Source organism: Zygosaccharomyces rouxii (assembly GCF_000026365.1).
Source record: "Zygosaccharomyces rouxii strain CBS732 chromosome G complete sequence".
NCBI lineage: Eukaryota > Fungi > Ascomycota > Saccharomycetes > Saccharomycetales > Saccharomycetaceae > Zygosaccharomyces > Zygosaccharomyces rouxii.
The window spans coordinates 1,078,263-1,099,321 of record NC_012996.1 but is presented as its reverse complement, the minus strand read 5'-3'; the positions used below and the strand labels follow the sequence as shown (position 1 = coordinate 1,099,321).

The 21,059-nt window shown below is 38.9% G+C and overlaps 10 protein-coding genes across 10 annotated transcripts; 4 read left to right on the top strand and 6 right to left on the bottom strand.

The window, feature by feature from the left end:
* Nucleotides 1-177: 177 nt before the first annotated feature.
* Nucleotides 178-1,440, top strand: PRP24 (U6 snRNP complex subunit PRP24; the record flags this gene model as incomplete). The annotated part of the gene is made up of 1 exon (XM_002498536.1): nucleotides 178-1,440. The coding sequence occupies one exon, from the start codon at nucleotides 178-180 to the stop codon at nucleotides 1,438-1,440; it is 1,263 nt and encodes a 420-aa protein (XP_002498581.1).
* Nucleotides 1,441-1,478: 38 nt separating this feature from the next.
* On the bottom strand, nucleotides 1,479-6,353 carry NUP188 (Nup188p; the record flags this gene model as incomplete). The annotated part of the gene is made up of 1 exon (XM_002498535.1): nucleotides 1,479-6,353. One exon carries the CDS (start codon nucleotides 6,351-6,353, stop codon nucleotides 1,479-1,481), a length of 4,875 nt encoding a protein of 1,624 aa, XP_002498580.1.
* A 200-nt stretch (nucleotides 6,354-6,553) lies between these two features.
* On the bottom strand, nucleotides 6,554-7,453 carry PPA2 (inorganic diphosphatase PPA2; the record flags this gene model as incomplete). Its single annotated transcript, XM_002498534.1, has 1 exon — nucleotides 6,554-7,453. The coding sequence occupies one exon, from the start codon at nucleotides 7,451-7,453 to the stop codon at nucleotides 6,554-6,556; it is 900 nt and encodes a 299-aa protein (XP_002498579.1).
* Nucleotides 7,454-7,727: 274 nt separating this feature from the next.
* RSN1 (Rsn1p) lies at nucleotides 7,728-10,517 on the bottom strand (the record flags this gene model as incomplete). The annotated part of the gene is made up of 1 exon (XM_002498533.1): nucleotides 7,728-10,517. The coding sequence occupies one exon, from the start codon at nucleotides 10,515-10,517 to the stop codon at nucleotides 7,728-7,730; it is 2,790 nt and encodes a 929-aa protein (XP_002498578.1).
* A 1,105-nt stretch (nucleotides 10,518-11,622) lies between these two features.
* On the top strand, nucleotides 11,623-12,930 carry ZYRO0G13618g (uncharacterized protein; the record flags this gene model as incomplete). The annotated part of the gene is made up of 1 exon (XM_002498532.1): nucleotides 11,623-12,930. One exon carries the CDS (start codon nucleotides 11,623-11,625, stop codon nucleotides 12,928-12,930), a length of 1,308 nt encoding a protein of 435 aa, XP_002498577.1.
* Nucleotides 12,931-13,413: 483 nt separating this feature from the next.
* CAC2 (Cac2p) lies at nucleotides 13,414-14,823 on the top strand (the record flags this gene model as incomplete). The annotated part of the gene is made up of 1 exon (XM_002498531.1): nucleotides 13,414-14,823. One exon carries the CDS (start codon nucleotides 13,414-13,416, stop codon nucleotides 14,821-14,823), a length of 1,410 nt encoding a protein of 469 aa, XP_002498576.1.
* Nucleotides 14,824-15,028: 205 nt separating this feature from the next.
* CUE1 (Cue1p) lies at nucleotides 15,029-15,634 on the bottom strand (the record flags this gene model as incomplete). Its single annotated transcript, XM_002498530.1, has 1 exon — nucleotides 15,029-15,634. The coding sequence occupies one exon, from the start codon at nucleotides 15,632-15,634 to the stop codon at nucleotides 15,029-15,031; it is 606 nt and encodes a 201-aa protein (XP_002498575.1).
* Nucleotides 15,635-15,878: 244 nt separating this feature from the next.
* Nucleotides 15,879-16,385, bottom strand: SAP30 (Sap30p; the record flags this gene model as incomplete). Its single annotated transcript, XM_002498529.1, has 1 exon — nucleotides 15,879-16,385. The coding sequence occupies one exon, from the start codon at nucleotides 16,383-16,385 to the stop codon at nucleotides 15,879-15,881; it is 507 nt and encodes a 168-aa protein (XP_002498574.1).
* Nucleotides 16,386-16,484: 99 nt separating this feature from the next.
* On the bottom strand, nucleotides 16,485-17,366 carry ZYRO0G13530g (putative endodeoxyribonuclease; the record flags this gene model as incomplete). Its single annotated transcript, XM_002498528.1, has 1 exon — nucleotides 16,485-17,366. One exon carries the CDS (start codon nucleotides 17,364-17,366, stop codon nucleotides 16,485-16,487), a length of 882 nt encoding a protein of 293 aa, XP_002498573.1.
* A 228-nt stretch (nucleotides 17,367-17,594) lies between these two features.
* Nucleotides 17,595-20,831, top strand: TPS3 (trehalose 6-phosphate synthase/phosphatase complex subunit; the record flags this gene model as incomplete). The annotated part of the gene is made up of 1 exon (XM_002498527.1): nucleotides 17,595-20,831. The coding sequence occupies one exon, from the start codon at nucleotides 17,595-17,597 to the stop codon at nucleotides 20,829-20,831; it is 3,237 nt and encodes a 1,078-aa protein (XP_002498572.1).
* Nucleotides 20,832-21,059: the final 228 nt, after the last annotated feature.

Below are 21,059 nucleotides of genomic sequence, written 5' to 3'. Positions count from 1 at the left end.
AGATCAGATTCAATTTATCGTAATGGATTGCAATGCTTTTATCAGTATTAGTTTATGCTCATCTCATCTCATCTCATCTCAAAAATTTTTCACTGATAAAGGTCCGATGTTCAAAAATGATGCGATGAGCTCTAATCAGATACATGTAGCAGGAGTATAATAGAAATACGGAGAACGATGAAGCATCATTTGGATGAAGAAGATCCTGATGTTTCTAAAAAACGCAATGAGTCTTATACTAGAAATAGAGAGCTTACTACAGTTGTAGCATTTAATCTGCCTAAAAGTTACAATCAGGGTAAAGTTCGTAGGTTATTTAGGGATTGTGGTGTGATCTCACATATTGATGTCTGTGAATCCGCAGATAAGAATTACAGATTGGCAAGAGTTGAGTTTACCAGATATGATGAGGCTCTTTCGGCATTGACTAAATCCCATAAGCAAATCGGTAATAATGAAATTGAAGTAACGATGTTAGAAAATAGCACGTTATGGATAACCAATTTTCCTCCCAGGTTTAACCATCGAGAAATTAGAGCTTTGTTTAACTCAATTGGTGTTACAGTTTTAAGCGTACGATTGCCTTCCCTACGGTATAATGCCAATAGACGTTTCGCATACGTTGACGTTTCCAGAACACAAGAAGTGGAAAAGGCTCTAACGCTTTTGAACTCAAAAGAAGTTGAAGGGTATACTCTAGTTATTAAACAATCTAATCCTTTGGAAAAGACAAAACGTACTGACGCTAGTGTCTGGGAAAGAAGAGAGATTCTGATACGACATTTGGATTCCAATAAGGTAACAGAAGATAGCTTGAGACAACATTACTCGAAGTATGGAAAGATTGAACATATAAAAATTCCCAAGAAATACGGGTCTGACGTTGTGAACACATACGCATTCATATCCTTTAGTGATCAAAACGCGGCGCATCAGGCTTTAGAAACTAATGGGACACAATTTGAAGGTAATGAAATTAGTGTGACCTTGGCTGATAGGAAGGCATATTTGGAAAGGCAGGACGTTAAAAAATTACTCAACAAGACTCATCCAAAAGATAGTGATCATATAGTATCATTATTTCCCCTCAGCGACAAAGTGAACAAAATACATATTCAGCAATTATTGCAAGAGAGAGCATCTATAAATGAAAACGATATCAGGAAAATATACCTAATAACTGACCTACATGGAAGTTTAATCATCTTAAAAGATCAGAAGATCGCTGCAAAATGTTCGCTAGCACTAAATGGTATATCTTTCCAGAATTCAACAATACAATGTGGTACTATTTCTGATCTGCGTAATAGCACCAAGAAACCGAAGAATCAGGAGTATAAGCAACAAGAAGGCGAAGGATTGTTTCATTTGCCTGAACACCAGCCTACAAAAAAACAACTTTCAAACGACGATTTTCGTAAAATGTTTCTAGGGAAATAGTCCATGCATTATTATAATTTATTATGATACAAAATTCCTTATGTGTCCTTAAAGAGCGATTCCTGTAATTTTTTGATCTCTCTACTGATGTGTTTGACGAACTCGACTCTAGTGTGTTCCTCTTCCAACAGTCTTGCCTCTTCCAAACTTGTTGGTACAATTCTGGAATTTAAATACTTGGGGTGTGTCAAAAGACGATTCAGGGCAACGCTCAGTGCTCTTTTCTCTTGATCTGTATCCAATCCAGGTAAGAGTTCGAACAGTTTCTCGTTCTCGTCAACCAAGTATTGAGTCTTAGAATTTAGCAAATAACTTTGATAATCTAATGCACTTAGCATCTTTTGAAGCAGTACCAATTGGGAAGTCTCTTTGATCAATGCTGTTGAAACAGCAAGTTTGCCATCAGACCATCTTAAAACTGCAGTACTTACTTGCTCAGTGAAATACGATATGAATAAACAACACTCAGGTAGTACTTTGATGCCAAATTCACTTAATAGTAGTAATATGATTGATAAAAGCCCGTTAGTCCATAGGTTGTGCAAACTTGGCCTGCTCTCAGGTCTGACATCACCTTGTTGAATAGCCACAGACACTGGACTTTCCAGTAGAACTGCAAATAGGCCGTTGATAATAAATTTCTCTGCAACATTTTTAATCGAGCACAGCTCTGACACAAACGTCAACGTCAGTGGTCCCAAAATAGCTTCATCGTTAACCTTCAGCAAATGAGAAGTCGAGTATAAGCTCAAAATGACTTTAACAGTACCAACTTCATTCAAAGAAGAAGCAAGTATCAAGTTAAACGACTCTGAAGGCTTCAGCGCCCTAATCTTGGTAAACAGTGAGAGCAACAAAAACAGATCTTGTATTCTTGATGCCATATTATAAACCACAGCCTGTTTACCATTGGACGTTGAAGTACTGATATCAGACAAGATTTCAGATAATATCAAATGGAAACCCTTGCAGAAAGACAGTTCAAAAAATTCAAGCAGACTATCAGATGCCAATTCAACAAAATGAGTTCCGGTGGTAACCAGATCCAGAAGAATTAATGCACATCTCAAAATGGGTCTGTAGAAATTCCTGTTGCGTGAGTGAGATATGTTACCCAAATAATTGACCTCATCAGATTTGAAAACAATGATTATTTGATCGAGTAGTTTGAGCAACTTCTTCTCAGGAACAGGTTCCGCCCTCTTTTGGAAAGCATAAAAAATGTAAAAGGACAATTCTAACCTTTCAAAATAAACCTGGGTAAGCAGGGGTGATTTTATTCCGCTGTCAATATTAACTTGTAAGAAGTGTGATACTAAGTCGATGAAAGTATCTTTTAGTGGTTGTGTAGTCTTTTTGATGAATGTTGTTAATAGAGCACCCCAAGCCTTAGCAGCTGCAATCTGTTGACTCACATATTGTAGATTAATTGAGGCCTCAAATACTTCGTCTCTATATCCTTGTATCTCACCAGTTCCTATCCATTTCTCATCATTGCCAAAAAATTGATCCATCAAAGGAATTGCAAAGACCATATCATTCGAGAATCCGCTTGATTGGAATAGAGGGGACATAGTAAAGCATGTAAGCTTGAGCTTAGGCCATTTTTTCTCAAAATTTTCGTGTAGATTCTCATGAAGGGTTTCATTATAACCATCGATTTCGAAAAATGGATTTATTATCTTTGATAAATCTGTATGATTCAATAGTTGGAATATCTGAGGGTCAACGTCCGCAGAAATGAAAAGATAAAGGGCAAATATCTCCACCACCCGTGAAATCAATTTGTATCTGCCTGACAGGGCAATCATGTCTTCCTTAGTAGATGCAGGAGTGGGTTGGAAATTTTTCAAATGGTTAAGTAATGCACTGATAAATTCAGAATCTGCTTTAGAATCTTTAGCGTTCGCCCAGGTATTAAAAGCGTATGCTATCGCATCCAACAAACAACATCCCACTGATTCAGGAAGCTCATCAAGGTGTAGTGCATTTTTCTTGAGAACACTCAAAATGGATTTCTTATCAGCAGGTTGTTGCTCCTGTTCTTCAGTTTTATTAGATGCAATGTCACCAGTCAAGAATAAAATGGATAACCCATCTTGTTTACTCTCCATCAATGCACTGAAGAACATGTATATATCCTTTGCCAATTTGTGATCTGCGAGTGGACCCTCTAGATCAGTTGATATAGAGTTCAATAGCATTTTTGAATGCCTTTGACCCAAGTAAGATAAAAGGAACAAATAATCGTCAGTCCAAGGAACTTCCACTAATGATTTGAATAACCTGACAATATAACGCTTCAAGGTCGGTATTGAATTGTAAATGTCTACCAAATTTGAAGAGGCACCGAAAATCATCCTTTCTAAAGTACTGGGATGCATCTTTAATGAACCACGTATTGATATTAACAAAAACGCCAATTCGTATGAATGCTTGACCAACCTCAAATAGATAAATCCGAATGCCTTATCACCAAGCAAAGAAATCTGAGAATTTAGCGGGGAGTTTAGAATATTCAACAAGGACTTTGCTGCCCGCACATCAGGAGATTGAGAGCCTAAAAATGCGTTCACAATACGGTACCCCGGAGAAGCTAAAACATTTGTAATCTTTTTATCAGGTGGAGAGGATGGATCGATGCCATAGACATTGTAAAGAACCTTCGTAAACAATGAATTGAGATGGAACCCTAATTCAAATCGTTGGATTACATCTGTGTATTTCCAAAACTGATAACTTTCGTAGACATCAAGTAAATGGGTAATTAGTTTGTCCAACATATCTCTTTTGGTTTTTAGAGGGAAATCTGATTTTAAAGAAACGGCTTCCGTTACCATTTCATTAGCAAGTTTAATCAAAGATATAGTAAAATCGTATTTTCCAAGCGGTAATTCTATTGACCCGAGAACCACTTCTGCCATTCCGGTTTTCCCATTTCTATCAAGTAAATCTGATCGAGCCCAATGCGACCAAACAAATTGTGGGAAATTAGAGAAAAGTGAAAGTACAAAATTAGAACAGATGCACAGTACTTTATAGTTCCTCTTGTGTAATGAATGTTCGAATATTTTGAATATTACGGGTACAATATCATTTTCCCTGGTATAACTCGACAAATGCTGCATGATTTCGAGGGATCTCTCATAAGAAGTTCTTTTGGAAAAAACATTTGAAATTAGGTCCAAGATAGAAACCATTAAGTATTCTGTAGATTCATCCAAACCATCACTACTTGCGAGATAAGCATCGCAAATATTTTGTAATACGAAGCCCAGCAGGGACCAACCATTGTAATTGTATAGGAACACAATAACATCGTCATCACCACTCCTTGGTGTTGGCAAAATCTTACCCTTGGTATCTTCTGGGATCGAAATCAGGGCCTTTTCGTCTATATTGAAGTATGGTTTTACCAGAGCTTCTTTCTTTAAGACAATGAGATCCATATTTGGTGCATTGGTATCATCATCGACTATATCATAATCCAACTCACCCAGTTTAAATTTCGTTGTATAAGTGTTTAATTCTTTCCATTCAAAATTAGCAAACTGGGTATGAGCAGCACTGATATTAACTAATGGTAACAGCGCTTCTTCCAAAAGAGGTAACTTAGCTCTTAAGATAGTCAGTTGTTTTTCGAACGCATCACTAGTCAAAAACTTCTCCGTGAACTCTTTTGGTGTCCTCAGTAAGACTTGTTTAATCATATCTGAAGTTTGTACGTTGATTGGAATGAAGTTTAGAGAAAGCGTTAAGAAGGAACTTAAAATTGCTGGATAAAAGCTTTCCGAGGAAAGAGATTCGGAGACTTCTTTAATTGACTGTAACACACCTGTGGATTCGGCTCTAGCTGCAAATATCGAAGTTAGCTGTGATATTGGTGTCTTACCGAACACTTGTTGAATGAATGGAAGTTCAGTATCTGGACTCTCTTCTAGCATAAAGGATTTGGTGAAAAGCACGAAAGACCACATATACAGGATAACTGGATTTGTAGGTTCATCTTTCAGAACATCGTGAATGTGCTTGAAACAGTTAACATCTGAATAAAATGGCGCCTCTAAATTTATCGAGGATGACGTACTATCAAGCCCCAAGATAAGTATACTATTGACCACAATGAGAGATTCTATAGTGCGACCTATTAACTCTGGCACAGAAGAGTAAGTAATATCTCTTAAAAATACTACCTGATTTCTAGTTTTGCGTAAAAAGGTAAACCACTGATCTACAATATGTGTAGGTGTATTTGTATTCAATGTCAAATAAGTCAACGTTCTCAGAATATTCGTAACAAATATCAGATCCTGGGATTTCTTCAATTGCCAAAGTTCTTGCCATTCTCGTCCTGTTAATTCATCAGTGACTTCAGAAATATCTGCGTCAATTTTCGACAAAGTATTTTGTAAAATTGAAATTAAGTTTTCGCAAATGGTAAAGTTATTAGTAGCTATTATGGAAACGAAATCTGATTGTATTACAGGGAGATTACCACTGTTTAAAAGTAATAGCATGGTGGTTAAAACTGCGTTTCTTTCACGGTAGATAGAGTCCGCTAAAGACATTAGAGAAATTTTATCGTCAGTTTTCAATTTCGTCTGAGCAATGACCCTCAAACACTCATCGTAGTTTAACCCCAAATGTTTGGACAAAAGAGATGCTTGTTCACAACTACCTTTATCAATATTGCCATAAGTAACGCCTCTTAGTGAAAGGGAGCTCACAGGAGTAGTATTACCACCAGTTTCATTAAATTGACCTACATCTACAATTAAATCCTTGAACTTGTTTAAAAAAGTGTTGATCTTTCGGAAACTGACTTCTGCATCTGATGGATTTAACTGGTATGAATTGAGAAAATACTCCACATGCACAAATGAAAGCGCATCATCACCCAATTGTGCAGCCATTGAATAACTTTAAGAGAACCTCTGCTCCTGACCTTTTAGATTCTTATATCTTCGCCGCCATCAATAAATATGTATATGTATGATACGTTCGAATCTTTTTTTTCTTGTCTTCCTACCAGTAGTCGAAAATGCGAAGATTTAAAAGCCGGGTAAGTTGAAAATATATATACACGCATATATATATATATATACGGGGTATTTCAGACATAATGCCAAACGGCAACTTCAGGTGGAATAGGTGTCTGTTCTTCTTCAGCCGATGCCAATGTAATGCCTTCACCAGCTCTTTTGATTTTTGGTATTTTCTCACCCAGGATGTTTCCTGAAATTAATCTTTTCCAGGCTTCATGACACTCTTGTACGGTATTTATAGTCTCCTGGGCATTTTTGTACTGTCCGTTAAATGCAAATTCATTTGGTGGTTTTCCCGTTGGAATCTTGTAATCTCTAAACCATTCCCTGGTTGCCGCCAACAGTCCTGGCATGTGAGTATCTACATCTTGCAAATCGTTTAGTTTATCGGCTAGCGGGTCCTTTGAATCGATGGTAATTACTTTCCAATCAAGTTCACCATCGTCAATCAACGCAAGAGATCCCAAAATTTTTACATCTTTCACGTCCCCCATCTGTAAAATGCTAGACCCAATTTCACAGCAGTCCAATGGATCGTTGTCGCCTCTAGTAGACCCAAATCCAGGAATTTCTCTCGTAGGATCTTCCCAAGTTTGTGGAATGGCACCGTAGTTATGAATATATCCATGGTAAGGGAAAATATTGTTAACAAATCTAACTTTACCTTTCTTCACATCTTGTACAATAGGATTAAATTCAATCTCCTTTGAAATCTCAAATTTACCATTTGACCAACGTGGTACCTCGACAACCATACGGACTGTGCTATTTTCAAAGTTCAATTCTAATGGAATATCGTGAAAATATGAACCGATTTCACCATTGGCTAATTGTAAATACTGCTTAAAATTAGGACCATGCTTAGAACCTTGCCTCAATTGACTGAACTGTCTTTGTACTCTCAAAAGATTACTAGTATGCTTTAACCTTTCTGCCATAGTTAGAGACCTTATAACCCTCGAGAACATTTCTTATTGGACCTTCTTACTTCTTCCCCACATTTTTAAATGGTTCAGTATAATAAACCTTGAAAATATTCTATTGGGTTAAATGATTCGGAGTTAGCACCGGTTGGGAAAAAAACGTACTATTAACTGTTTGGCAAATGAACTTAAAATAAAAGTCTGTATCTTCATAAAATTATTATATATTAATTTACAAATCAATGAACAAATGAATAACGTCAGTAAAGAGTAGAAGCAATAAAGAAAAAAGAAGAGATCACAAGAAGGATCCTACAATTCATTTCACAGTATAATTTTCTGTAGATTCACCTTCTTCCAACGTAGATTCGTTTTCATCCGTCTTCTTGTGAGGAGGTTTTGGCAAACCTGGTGCAGGTGGATCTCCTAGCCAGTCAAAATGCCCGTCTGGTCTTACAACAGCATTTTCATCAGATACAATTACAGCGTCTTTCAATTCTTCAATCAGTTGTTCTGAAAAGCCAAATGGATCCCTTGGTAACCATACAGAAGGGCATTGGGATGACACTGCGGGGTAATTGTATGCGGATGCATTGGCGGCATCTGATTCTGGAGTTTCTGGTTTTAATAAACCGTAACATTCTGGTAATTTGTATTTGACCGCTTTGAAAGATGCATAGATGTGTGGTAAGAAAAATCTAATGTAAAAAGGTGCTGGCGGTATGCGACCTTCTACACCATCTGCTAATAATGGCACCCAAGAAACCTTGTTTTCTGACATTTCATAAGTTTCTGATGGTAATGGGTTGTAATGTACCACGCTTTCAGCATATGCAGTTTCTGCCGAATCATCTGTTGCACAAATTGCAGATGCTCTATTGGTATCGTAAGGAGAAGGAACGGGATCATCGTTGCCATTAGCTTCGGCAGACGCGCTCTTGGGTTGATATTTGGGTAATGGGAAAGGTGGTAATTCTTCAAACTCATCACACCAGCCCACTTGTTCTTGATAAATGTTTTTGAATGATGGAGTATCATGTTTCCCATTTAATGATTTCATAGTGTCTACAGGAACATATTTCATGAGACGGTCAAAAGCTTGGTTTAAATGAATGTGAACGATAACCGTTACAGCCAATCCAATTGCCTGTATGACAATTGGACCCCAACCTTTACCGACTGCAAAAAGCCCTAATAGACAAATTTGCCCCAAATAGAGACCAGTAATTGTTTGGAAAAGAGCCCTTGGATAGTTTTGGCCTCTACTATCGGAACCTTGAACCTGGACGTAGGTTAATGTATAAAGCCATGCAATGTACAGTAGGAAGAAACCAACAGCGGCAAAAATTAAGATTAAGGGTGATATGATACCATATGCAAGTGTGATCACAGCCAAATTGCAGTAAACTGGATAAGTAAACCCCCATCCAGGTGCGCCTATATCTTTAAAACGTAGGTATTTTCTCCTTGGAGTTGTATCAGTATGAGGGCCTATGATGTAGAAAAAGATAAAGGGAAGGATTTGAGCTAGGATAGCTGAAGACACACCCATCCCTTGTAGTAGAAGGTACGAAATGAAAAAATTGGAAGATTTGGGTAAATTACCGGCTAGAAGTGACATGGCTTCCGATGGGTATTCTACGATTCTAGTCACAGTGGATGTAGCCGCGGAGGTTATAGATACCACTAAGAACACTTGGACCAGTTGAAAAGCGAAAAATGTCTGTTGGACAAAATAGTCTAAAAGTTGGGATGTGGCAAACCCAGCGAATTCAGCAAGCATCCTAATAAAAGTTGGTAAAAAGGACATCAACCATGCCAATGCCACGGTGGGGAACAATGAGGTTAACAACCCAAGTAATTTATGAGGTAAGTGGTAAATGAAACGTAACCAATGTACTTTGTTAGTCAAATAATCGATATTTGAAACCATACCAACGAAAGCGACCGGGAAAGACCATAAAAGTACCAAAGCGCAGACAGCAACGATACTACTCATACTTCTAATCATTTTTTCCCACCAAGACATACGCATATTAGGCCAATGCACATCGCTAGGTTCAACACCAACATGAGCAGGAGAAAGTGCTAATGGACCATGGTGACCAACCACCTGAGACGCTACTTGAGCTTGATATTGAGACTCAAATTCAACAAATACTGAGTTAAATGGCGGTGCACTGCTATTATTCTCCTGCATGTAAGTAATCTCCGCATTGATTTTGGGTAATTCTTCACAGATATAATCGATGGTATCAACTTTCTTCTTCCAAAATCTTGGTCTGTGTCTGGGTCTTTTCTTTCTGGGGATATAGTTATTGATATCATGAACAATTTCATGATCAGGAGTTTTCTTTAGCGTTTTTCTAACTTTCTTCAATGCATTTAATTGGTATTTTACGGTTGCGCGTTCCAATTTATCTACAAGCCCATCTCTAATTCCTATTTTTTCTTCCAGCTTCTGACGATTTCCTCTTGCAATCCAAATTCTTCTAACACCTTCAAATAACTTTCTGAATTCTCTTTCACTTAAATATTGACTAGGTACACTTTGGAAGAGGACAGTACGAGACGAGAGTTTACGGCCATAACGGGGTGATGAAAGGACGATGCACCTTAGTGAATTGTAATAATAAAGCTCTCTGTAAATGACAAACAAAAACACCCAATAAAAAATCCATCCACAAAATGCATGAGCATAGTACCTTTTCTTATTTTTAACATTCTGAAATGCCAATTTATCCATACCATCTTGGTTTCTACCGTTTACAATATTCACGGGGAATAAAATTGGAAATAACCATAAGGCGGAAATTGCAAAATAGACAAACATTAGAAACAAATACCTTAGGAAGAAATAGCCATCAATGCCAGCTTGTTGGATAACAAAATTATCAGATTTTTTTAATAGTGGTAGTAACCATTGCCAAAGTCCCTTCGGCAGCGGTTCAGGTTTCTGCTCCTCATCAACCAAATCATAAGTAGACCTGGGCTCATATAATCTCTTCAATTTCAGACGAAATACGAAGAATATTGTCATGAAGATACCAAAAAAAACGGCATTATATGATAGAGCTGACAGAACCTGTGAGCTCGATGTACCAGTCATAGCGATCTGTATCTATCTTTCTTCACTTTTTCTTTTCCTCACACTTTTCCTTTCTCTAAGGAAGTCGTGCAGATCGCTTGTTCTCTTATTCCCAAAAATTCGGTATTCTAGACTATTAGCTATGTAATTTAATCTTCTAGCGTTTGTAATGGTTTGAGAGATCGACAACTCTGCCTCTTTGTTATTACGTATGTTTTACCAACTTCCTTCCTTTCCTCTTGTTTATGTTTTTGTTTTTTTCCTTCGCTCGGTTCGATAGCTTCGCGCCTCGTAATAAAGAAGGAAGATTTACGAGGGTTTTCAGGCAAGAATCCAATGTTAAGTTCAAGAGATTGGCAGGGCATAGAATGCACAAACAATTATACGAACAAGGAGTGATCCTAAACTCTTTACTGCCTTAGCTTTCTCCAGATTTTCTGCTTTCATTGTATTGAAAAGATGTAGCGTATCCTTACTACGTATCTCTGATTTCCCATACACCAAGACAATCGCATTACGTAACGCGGGGCAACGACGGCGGGTCAACAAAGAAAACTTCCTCGAATGGCACTAAACATCAGTGCACCAGGGCGAAGTGCCTATATCGAGTTTTCGATGTGAAAGACACCTGAACTAACCTAAGACAGCTTTAGCTTACAAGAATTGCAAGAATAGTGTAATTACAGATACGCCTCAGAATCTAAATTTCCACACCGCGAAGCCATGGGGTCCCGCATTGGATAATGTAGATAAGTTTAAAGAAATGGTAAATCATCATGGCGTAAGTCAAAAGACTTGCTGTGTTATGAAAGAGAAGGGAAGAAGTAAAACTGTCGAAAAAGTTTTTCGTCTCTTATATACATAAAAAAAATAATAGTCACGTGCCTGGTGAAAAATACTGCCAGGTATACAATACAATGCAATGCAGTAGTAGGATTAGCCGCTGAGTACTTATGCTTAGTGTAGATGAGATTAACATGTTGATAGATTTGACAAGCGCTCAAAGCATACCCCCAGTGAAATGGTCTTAGTACGCCGTTCTTGCTTTCGAACCCCGCCCGAGTCACTGGGGCTTGAGCATTCTCTTTTTTTCGACCGAAGGTAACCAACGCTATTAGCGACAGATATGATGAAGAGTATAAATAAAGTTAACAAGAGAGGCTCAGAGTCTCGAATGTGTATTGTTCGATCAGCAACAATGCACAAATCTTTACAGAGATGGAATAGTTGTTCTCAACTTTTAAGTTTACCCCCTCAGGATACCCATGTTAGACGTATTCATGTTTACGATTTTGACAATACATTATACCTCTCACCTCAACCCAATCGTCAGTTTTATACAAAGCCTCTATTAGGCACTCTTTATGGTGGAGATTTACTCAACGGTCGTGATTGGTGGTCAGAACCACTTTTTCTCGAAAAATCTTTTAATCAAATGTTAGCCATTGAAGATGAGTCGACTAGAGAACAAGAGTTTTGGAACAAAGAAATTGTTGATTTAGCAAGATCCTCATTTGAAGATGAGGAAACCGTATCCATTTTACTTACAGGGAGGAAAGAAGAACTGTTTGGGCCACTGTTCGAAAAGACTTTGAAACAATGCAATGTAACTTTTTTCAATGCAGTTTGTCTTAAGAAACCCGGAGTTGGTAATAGCACGATGGAGTATAAGACTGCTGTCTTTAGAGATCTTATCGATGAATACGAGGGTACTCTAGAGGAGCTTACGGTTTATGATGATCGATTGTCGCAAGTTGAAAAATTCAAGACTTTCTTTGATCAAATAGGTGGTACTTTCCAGACAATGGCAGTACCAGTAGTACCTCGTTACAGACCTTTGGATAATGAAGAAGAGTGTAGAATGATCTTAGAGTTAGCAGGACCTGATAATGTCAGATGGACTCCACGTCAATGCGGATTTTTCCTCAATACACAATCTCATAAAAACCTTCTAAGTTTCACTTTTAGCTTTTTCCAAAAAAAGTACAATTGGAAAGTGTTACCGGAGTATCCAATGTATATACCATGTTGTCAATTGGATCAAACTCCGCCAGCGGATCAAATTGCTCGCATTTGGACTAATGATCAATCGAACATAGACATACAAGAATGTTTGCAAAAATTCCAATCACAGGATCCATCTTGTGAAATTAATTTTAACGTGGTAGAAATTGGGTACTGTGGCCGTGCCCATCAAAGGATACATGTTTTCTTTAGGGCTGAACCATGTGATAAATCCAGATACCTATGGTCACAGTTTAACAAGTTTATCGTTGTTGGTCGCCGCTACGATTCCAGTGACGATAACTCACTTTTACGAAGAGTCGTGGAGGGCAACCAATCCTCCGTGCGGTGGGTTAAACTAAGGAGACCTATCAAGATAAAGACTTATTTTGGACATTACGCAAGACTTGATAAAGGTGCGAAACTGTAAGAACGGACTTCCCTTGACCCCATGGCTGTAAGAAAACGAGCCTTGGGAAAAGTGTTCGACGCATCGAACGACGGGAAGAACCTTTCTGCATCTATTTTAGCACAATTTCGGCACCAGCGAAACATTGTAATGGTGAACTCGCTGGGAATTTGACATATGTGCTGAATACAACTACGGCATTTCGTCCGCTGACGAATTGATGTAGAATCTTGATTACTTCTGCTTGTATCTAATGTATTTTGAAGTGAGATGAGATGAATTGAAAAGAAGTGGAAGAACGAAATTTTTCACCTTTAAAGATCGATGAGCTTGGTCGTTAAGTACGGAGAATTTTCATCTCAAGAATATTGGCGTTAGAAGCATGATAAATTCATTCATTAACATTTATAGATCTGGTAATCCCTTGTGCATTCACTGTCAGTTGCATAGTTTACGTTTCTCGAAAGTAGAGCACACGGCTGGTTCCATCGTCGAATCATCATAATGGAAGCTTCCAATCTTCAGATATACTGGCACGAGTCTCAACCGATATACAGCGTTTGTTTCCAACCTAATGATGCTAAGAGACCTAAATTGCTTACCGCTGGGGGTGACAATCGTGTTAGAGCGTGGATGCTAAATTTTGAAAAGGACAACCATATGAAAGTGGATACTATTGATTTCCTATCGTCATTAACTCAGCACGAGCAAGCAGTTAACGTGATTAGGTTCAATTCTACAGGTGAAGTTTTGGCTTCCGCAGGTGATGATGGTCAATTGCTACTTTGGAGACAAAACGATGAGATGGTAAAAGAATTTGGCATGGACGATGTAGAGTTCGATGATTTCAAGGAATCTTGGACTGTATGGAAAAAAATACGTTCTGGTAGTGATGCATTCGAGATATACGATTTAGCGTGGTCGCCGAATGATCGTTATATTGTAACTGCATCTATGGATAATGCGGTTAGAATTTTTGATGTAGAAGCTGGAAAACGTGTTGTAAGCGTATCGGATCATAACCATTATGTGCAAGGTGTAGTATGGGATCCATTAGATCAATATATCTTTTCACAATCTGCTGATAGAGCTTTGAACGTCTATGAGATCGTTAGAGATAGCGGGGATAATACAATTATTGGACTCAAGTTGAAGAATAAAATTATCAAGGGAGACTTACCGCAACGTACAGATACACAAAATTTTGATTTAAAGACAACTAAAAACTGTATGCTTTTCCATAATGAAACGTTACCGTCATTTTTCAGAAGAGCCGCCATATCACCTTGTGGTAGCCTATTATGTGTACCGGCGGGAATCTTCAAATCCGATACATCTAATGAAGTCCATAATTCGGTTTACATCTACACAAGAGCAGCAATTGCCTCCAGTATCAATCGCCCCATTATGTGTCTGCCATTTCTAAAGAGGCCTGCTATCGCGGTATCGTTCAATCCTAACCGCTATGCGGTGACGACTGATCAAGCATATGTTCAACTTCCCTACAAGTTGGTGTTCGCAGTAGCTACTTCGAACGAGCTTCTGATTTACGATACGGAGAGCGTGCAACCTTTGGGAATCGTCGGTAATCTTCACTATACACCATTAACAGATTTGACTTGGTCACAAGACGGTACATTGCTGATGATTTCCTCTACCGATGGGTTTTGCTCTTACGTAAGCTTAGATCAATCTATTCTGGGTACTAAAATAGGGACTGATTCATCATCTTCAGTACGAACTCAGGCTGAGGGAATAACTACAACGCAGGAAGGATCAAAGAATGTGGTAAATATCCTTCCAGTGAAGAGGGCTGGACCCACAAGGGACCAAGGTTACGGTACTGGTCCGAAACGTATTCACCCTATCTTGATCCAAGACGATCAACATGAGGAACAACAACAACAACAATAACAACAATAACGATAAGAGAGAATCAAGGAGCTAACGGCGCGGCTTGTTCCTACAGGCACAATTTCTGCAGACTGGACCATTGTTATACATAATGAGAGCTGTAATGGGATTCAGAAACGTTTCAGAAACGATTAGGAACGCTATCAGATGGTGAGAGTAAAAAATAAAAAGATGTAAAAAATGCTACTGTTATGTTACTATTTATTTACTTACTGTTCTTGACCAACGACTGCAAAACTGTATCCGATTCTAGTCTTTTCTCCATATTTTTTCTAGCCTGCCACACTAACAATCTCTTGCGTTCCTCCAAATCTAGCTCTTGGAAATCTTTCCCGCTCATATCATCCTTTGGGTCTACTTTGAATTTGGAAAGTAAGTTATCAGGTTTAATGTTGTCTCTTTTCTTTGGATCGTTTGAACTACCATGTTCCTGCTGTTGAGCTGCCGCAGGTGCTCTGAAACCTGGTGGGAATGGGAAATCATCACCTCTTAAAAATCTCTCCACTGTTTCTTCCACTGATCCTGTCTGTTGTAAACTGTAACGTATCTGTTCCTCGTGTAAGTGTGGTGCCAAAGATTGAACAACTTCAATCATGTCTGGAGTAACGGCTCTTCTGAACCTAGGAGAACGTTGTCGCGTAGATGCTGCTTGTTGAGATCCCCTACTACTAGGGCTGCTAACGCCACCAGTACTTGCCTGGTTTCCTGTAAGTGCCTGAGCGGATGGATGTTGATCAGTCTGTGTGAACCATTTGACTAAAACGAATCCAATTACTATCGTAACCAAAAAGGTCAATGTCGATTGATCCATGCTTCTTAATCGCTAGAAATGTAAATTTTAAATTTCTAAGTCTAATTCAAGAAATCACAACTTATCTATTGGCCTCTATTGGTGTTATACGTGTCAATCTCGTGTTTTTAAAGCAGTTCGTATGCATTCGGAGCTGATACAACTTTAACCATTATTAAAACGAAATCTTGCCTACGTAAGAAACGACCATTACAAATGTACTATACAACGCTCCAGAGCCCATCTCATTGCAGCTCAGCAGGTTCTAGTTCTTGAACCACATCTTGAACTTCTTCTTCTGTGTCTTGACCTTATATATGAACTGCGGTACGCATTCAGTTTCCTTGACGTTGTAGGAGTTGAAATGGCGCTTCACTTCAGAAGCTAGCTCCTTTTTTAATACACGAGCTCCTGGTGTTCCATGTTGGTTACGCTTGCTAGAATATGTCTTTGAGCCAAGTTGAGAACCTACCAAATAACCTTGTATCGATAGATGATCCTCTACATTCAATTGGAACCTGTCCTTGTAACGACGTAGGAAATCATCTGAATATGATTCAAAATCCATAGGATCTGGTTTCGGCGTGAGATTGGGGTGATTGTTTGTAACATGGGTTCTGACCAGATCTTTCAAGTACTGTTGCTGTGCGGTTGTGAGTCTCTGTTTGACATGAGAACGGGACCCTACACCGGTCCCCGCTGTAGTATTGGCAGCACTACGAGTCTTGATGTTAGACTCGGATTCACTGTTCGAATTAGCCGTTCGAGCCATTGTCTGTTATGTATGTATTCCGTATTATCCTTTTTTTCTTCCTTCTCTTGTGTAGTGTAGAATGGATGTTTAAGTTTAAGTTTATTACGATAACGAGTACTATTCTATAAATCTACAAAAATTGGTATAAACAAGTTGACGAACATCTACAGTATTGTCAAGAGCAGAGTCAATTTGATCACAGATGCAATCGAGTTGGTCTGCCAACTCACTATTGTGGCATTTGTCTATGGGGAAATCTGTTTCTGTGAGTATACATTTCAAGGGTAGCATCTTTACCAAGTTCTTGCCCTCATCAGAATCTTTGAAATTAATCCATTTTGAAAGGCTAAAGAACGTTGATCTGCCATATTCTTTAATCCAAATCTGTAAAGTGTCTAACGATGCTGTCACTGAATGAAGGCATATTTTCACATCATGTGGCATCAACTCTTGACGACAGACGTCGTAAAGGAGTCCATGGCATTTAACACCATGTACAGAAACAGGTTTCCCACATTGTCTGGCCAATTGACAAAATCTTGTGAAGACGGCAACTTGATGTGACATTTTAACTCTAATACGACTCAATGGACCACCTCCTTCGATATAAAATCCAGTATTCTTGGGTAATCGAAACAGTTTGTCGAGGCCGATTTCACCAATTACCGTTACCGACTGAGAATCGTACTCTTTTGCAATATAGGTATCTAAGTGCATCGGGTCCGGTAACACTTCCACTATGGCATTGAAGTCATCCTGATCCTTCCACTCTAAAACTTGCTCGTAGTGAGACCTCTTGTCAACATGCTCCAATGTGAATAGATGAGAATACCAGGGATGAATCCCGAAGCTTTTCTTGACTCCATCGACCTTTATTTTCTTCAACGCTTGCCAGTCGTTATGATTGGTAGACATAACGCATCGAAGATGACTACTACGCAACTGCTCATCAGTAGCAGAGCAGTGGTAGCTCAAATGACAGTGGGCATCAACTAGCATCACGTCCTTGTAATTCAATGGGAAGATTCAATTCTGGACTATCTCTACACGTCACGTGGGACACCTCGTTTTCTATGCAGTAGTGTGAAGGATGGAAAGGGAGTTGTAATGGTATTCGAAGTTCTGAATCAACACAACACCTTTAACTGGATTTTAAGGAGACGATAAGGTTCAAGGACGGGGTGAGAAACGATCGAAACTTCAGATCTGAACTATCATTAATCCTAGATGACGCTTATCATTGCCTCTTTGTTTCTACCACACCAGCCACAATTTGAGTTAAATGTCCAACAAGGTGATGGTTCTGAATTGGTTGATTCAAATTTAGTCAAAGTCAATAACCAGTCTACTGAACAATTAAAGAAGCACAGAAATGGATCTGTGAATTCGAATACGACACCATTTAGCGGTGCTAACGCATCTCAGGAGGCTTTAGGGTCATCAGAATCTGACCAAAGTCCTCAGTCGGCTCAGTACAGTTTGGAAGGGCCTATGAGTTCTGAGAAGTTCATGCAGAGTTTGACTGCTAATGCTACTGCTTCTCAATCACCAGCAAATCCTGCTGTAGGGAACAGAGCACATTCTGCGGAAGCATTTTTCAATAACCCAGTTAATGAACAAAGAGTGACCTCTGGTGGCTCTTCAATACCAGAGACTCCAGATTCGGCTGCACAACAACCAATTAGTTCTCATGATTCTACTGCCAACCTTTTGAGAAATGTCAATAAATCCCTTTTACACCAGTCAGTACTCAATAATGCTAATACTTCGCAATTTTGTGCTGAAGGTGCTTCTAAACAACCTACTGGTAATTCCAACAGTACCGTCGTCACCCCTAAATCAAGATCTGTGCCTTCTGTGAATAATGCTGTGGTTAATTTTGCCAAAGTGAAGAGGCAACAACAGAATGCAACTTTACCTTCGATGAGAAGAGTTCCGGCAAGATCATCAGGTGGACCTCCAGCACCTTCTAATTTGAAATTCTCTCAGATGGCAGGTACCGATTCACATGAGCATGCAGTATTGGGTTCAGACTCAGAAGAAGATGACAACGTTGAAAATAGTGATTCTGATTTGGAGGCAGATGGCAATCACGAATACTATGTGCCCAAGTTTGGTGGGTATTCAAACGATGCGAAGATAAGAAGTTCGATTTTGAAAACTTCTCAAGAATTATTTTCAAAGATCCCTTGGAAGATTGTTCCCAGTGATAAAGGCAACGGTGCACTAAAAAATGCCATCTTCACAGCAGTTAGGGAGAGACTAATTAAGGATCCAGTTAGATTCGTGGGTACAGCAGGTATCCCCACAGATGAAATTCCCAAAGATATTTCGGCAAAGATTGTTGAAAAATTGGAAGATGAGTATTCGTCTTCAACTGTGATTGCAGATGACGTTACGTTCAAGGGTGCTTATAAGAACTTCTGTAAACAAATCTTATGGCCCACTTTACATTACGAAATTCCAGATAATCCCAACTCCAAGGCATTTGAAAACCACTCTTGGAGTTATTACCAGAGGTTGAACCAATTGTTTGCCGACAAAATCGTTAGCGTTTATAAAGAAGGTGATACTATATGGATTCATGACTATCATCTGTTGTTAGTGCCAGAGATGGTCAGAAAAGAGCTTCCACATGCTAAGATTGGCTTCTTCCTTCATGTTTCTTTCCCCAGTAGTGAGGTGTTTAGATGCCTTGCTCAAAGAGAAAAGATACTAATGGGTCTATTAGGTGCCAATTTTATTGGGTTTCAGACTAAGGAATACGCTAGACACTTTTTACAGACTTCAAACAGATTGTTGATGACGGATATCAGTGAAACGGAGGCAAAATACAGAGGTAAGATTGTTGCCGTTAAGTCTACCCCAGTAGGTATAGATTTTTTCGATTTGAACTCCCAATTAAGAAATGAAAGGGTATTACAATGGCGTCAATTGATTAGAAACCGTTGGAAGAACAAGAAGTTGATTGTTTGTCGTGATCAATTCGATCGTATTAGAGGGTTGGAGAAGAAAATGCTTGCCTATGAGAGGTTCCTCAAGGAAAATCCTGAATACGTGGAACAAGTCGTTTTGATTCAAATTACCATGGGCGCTGAGAAGGATTCTATTTCTGAACGTAATATTATGCTTGTCGTTGATAGGATTAATTCGTTATCACCAAACGTAAGTGACTCACAACCAGTGGTATTCCTTCACCAAGATTTGGATTTTGCTCAATACCTGGCGTTATCTGCAGAAGCTGATGCTTTTATGGTAAATCCTTTACGTGGTGGTATGAACTTGACTTGTCATGAATTTGCCTCCTGTTCGGAGGATAAGAACTCACCGCTATTATTATCAGAATTTACCGGAAGTGCCAACGTTCTGCGGGGAGCTATCTTGGTGAACCCTTGGGATATTAAGACCGTTGCCCAATGCATTAAGAAGGCACTAGAGATGCCACTCTATCAAAAAAGACAAAACTGGAAGAAAATGGTCAAAAGTATTATTGAGAATGATTCCGACAACTGGATTACCACATCTCTACAGGAAATCAATTTCGCCTGGGAATTTAATAAGGAGAGATCAACGGTGCTTAAGCTGCTACCAGATCAAATCAAGAAAGATTACCAAGCATCCAAAAAGCACATCTTCTTTTTCAAAATTTCTGAGCCACCAACTCCAAAGACACTTTCCACTTTACATGATTTAGCATCTAAACATTACGTTTACGTGTTGAACTCCTTTTCTAAGGCCACTTTAGAAAATTTGTACAACCGTGTACCTGGCCTTGGTCTCATGGCAGAAAATGGTGCATATGTTAAAGTAAACGGTCTTTGGTACACAATTGCAGATGAAACGGATTGGATAGACGATGTGGTTAAAATTCTAGACGACAAGATGGAAAGATTACCAGGTTCTTATTACAAGATTTCGGATTCTATGGTTAGATTCCATACAGAAAATGCAGAGGACAGAGATCGTGTTGTAGGTGTTGTTGGTGAAGCCATTACTCACATCAACACCATTTTTGATGGACGTGGTATTCATGCTTATATCCACAAGAATATTATGTTTGTTCAACAATTGAATCTTTCACTAAGTGCCGCTCAATTCGTGCTCAAATTTCACAGAAGCAAAACTGATCCAAGCTCATCCTCACCTGTGACACCTACAGATATAGCAGCTTCTCCATCCCCTTCACATTTGGGCTCAAATGATAATAGTGGCAGCAACAGTTATTTCACCTTCCCTGCGAAATCTTCACAACACCATTTAGATTTTGCCTGCGTCACTGGTTCTTCGTCACCAGTGTTAGAGCCTTTATTCCAGCTCATAAGAGAGGAGGTAAAACGTGGTTTCCTCCGCTACGGTTACACAATTGTTTATGGTAATGCTACTTCTACTTATGCCAAGGAGCACGTTGATGGTCTCAACGAACTTCTATCTATCCTCGAAGGCATCAACCGGAAATCTTTATAATCACATCGTTATTACTACCAATAGATACTTATGATTTTTTGTCTAATTAGCCATCATGACCACTACTACGACTAACCACTATTAATATTTTCACTAGTACTACTGTCGCTCTAGATCATCGGTATTATAGTCACTATCTACGAACTCAAATTTTTCACCATCTAAAGAACTTACTAGACAGATGGAAAGAAAGAAACTTGTTACAGCTACCTTTTAACTTGTAATTCG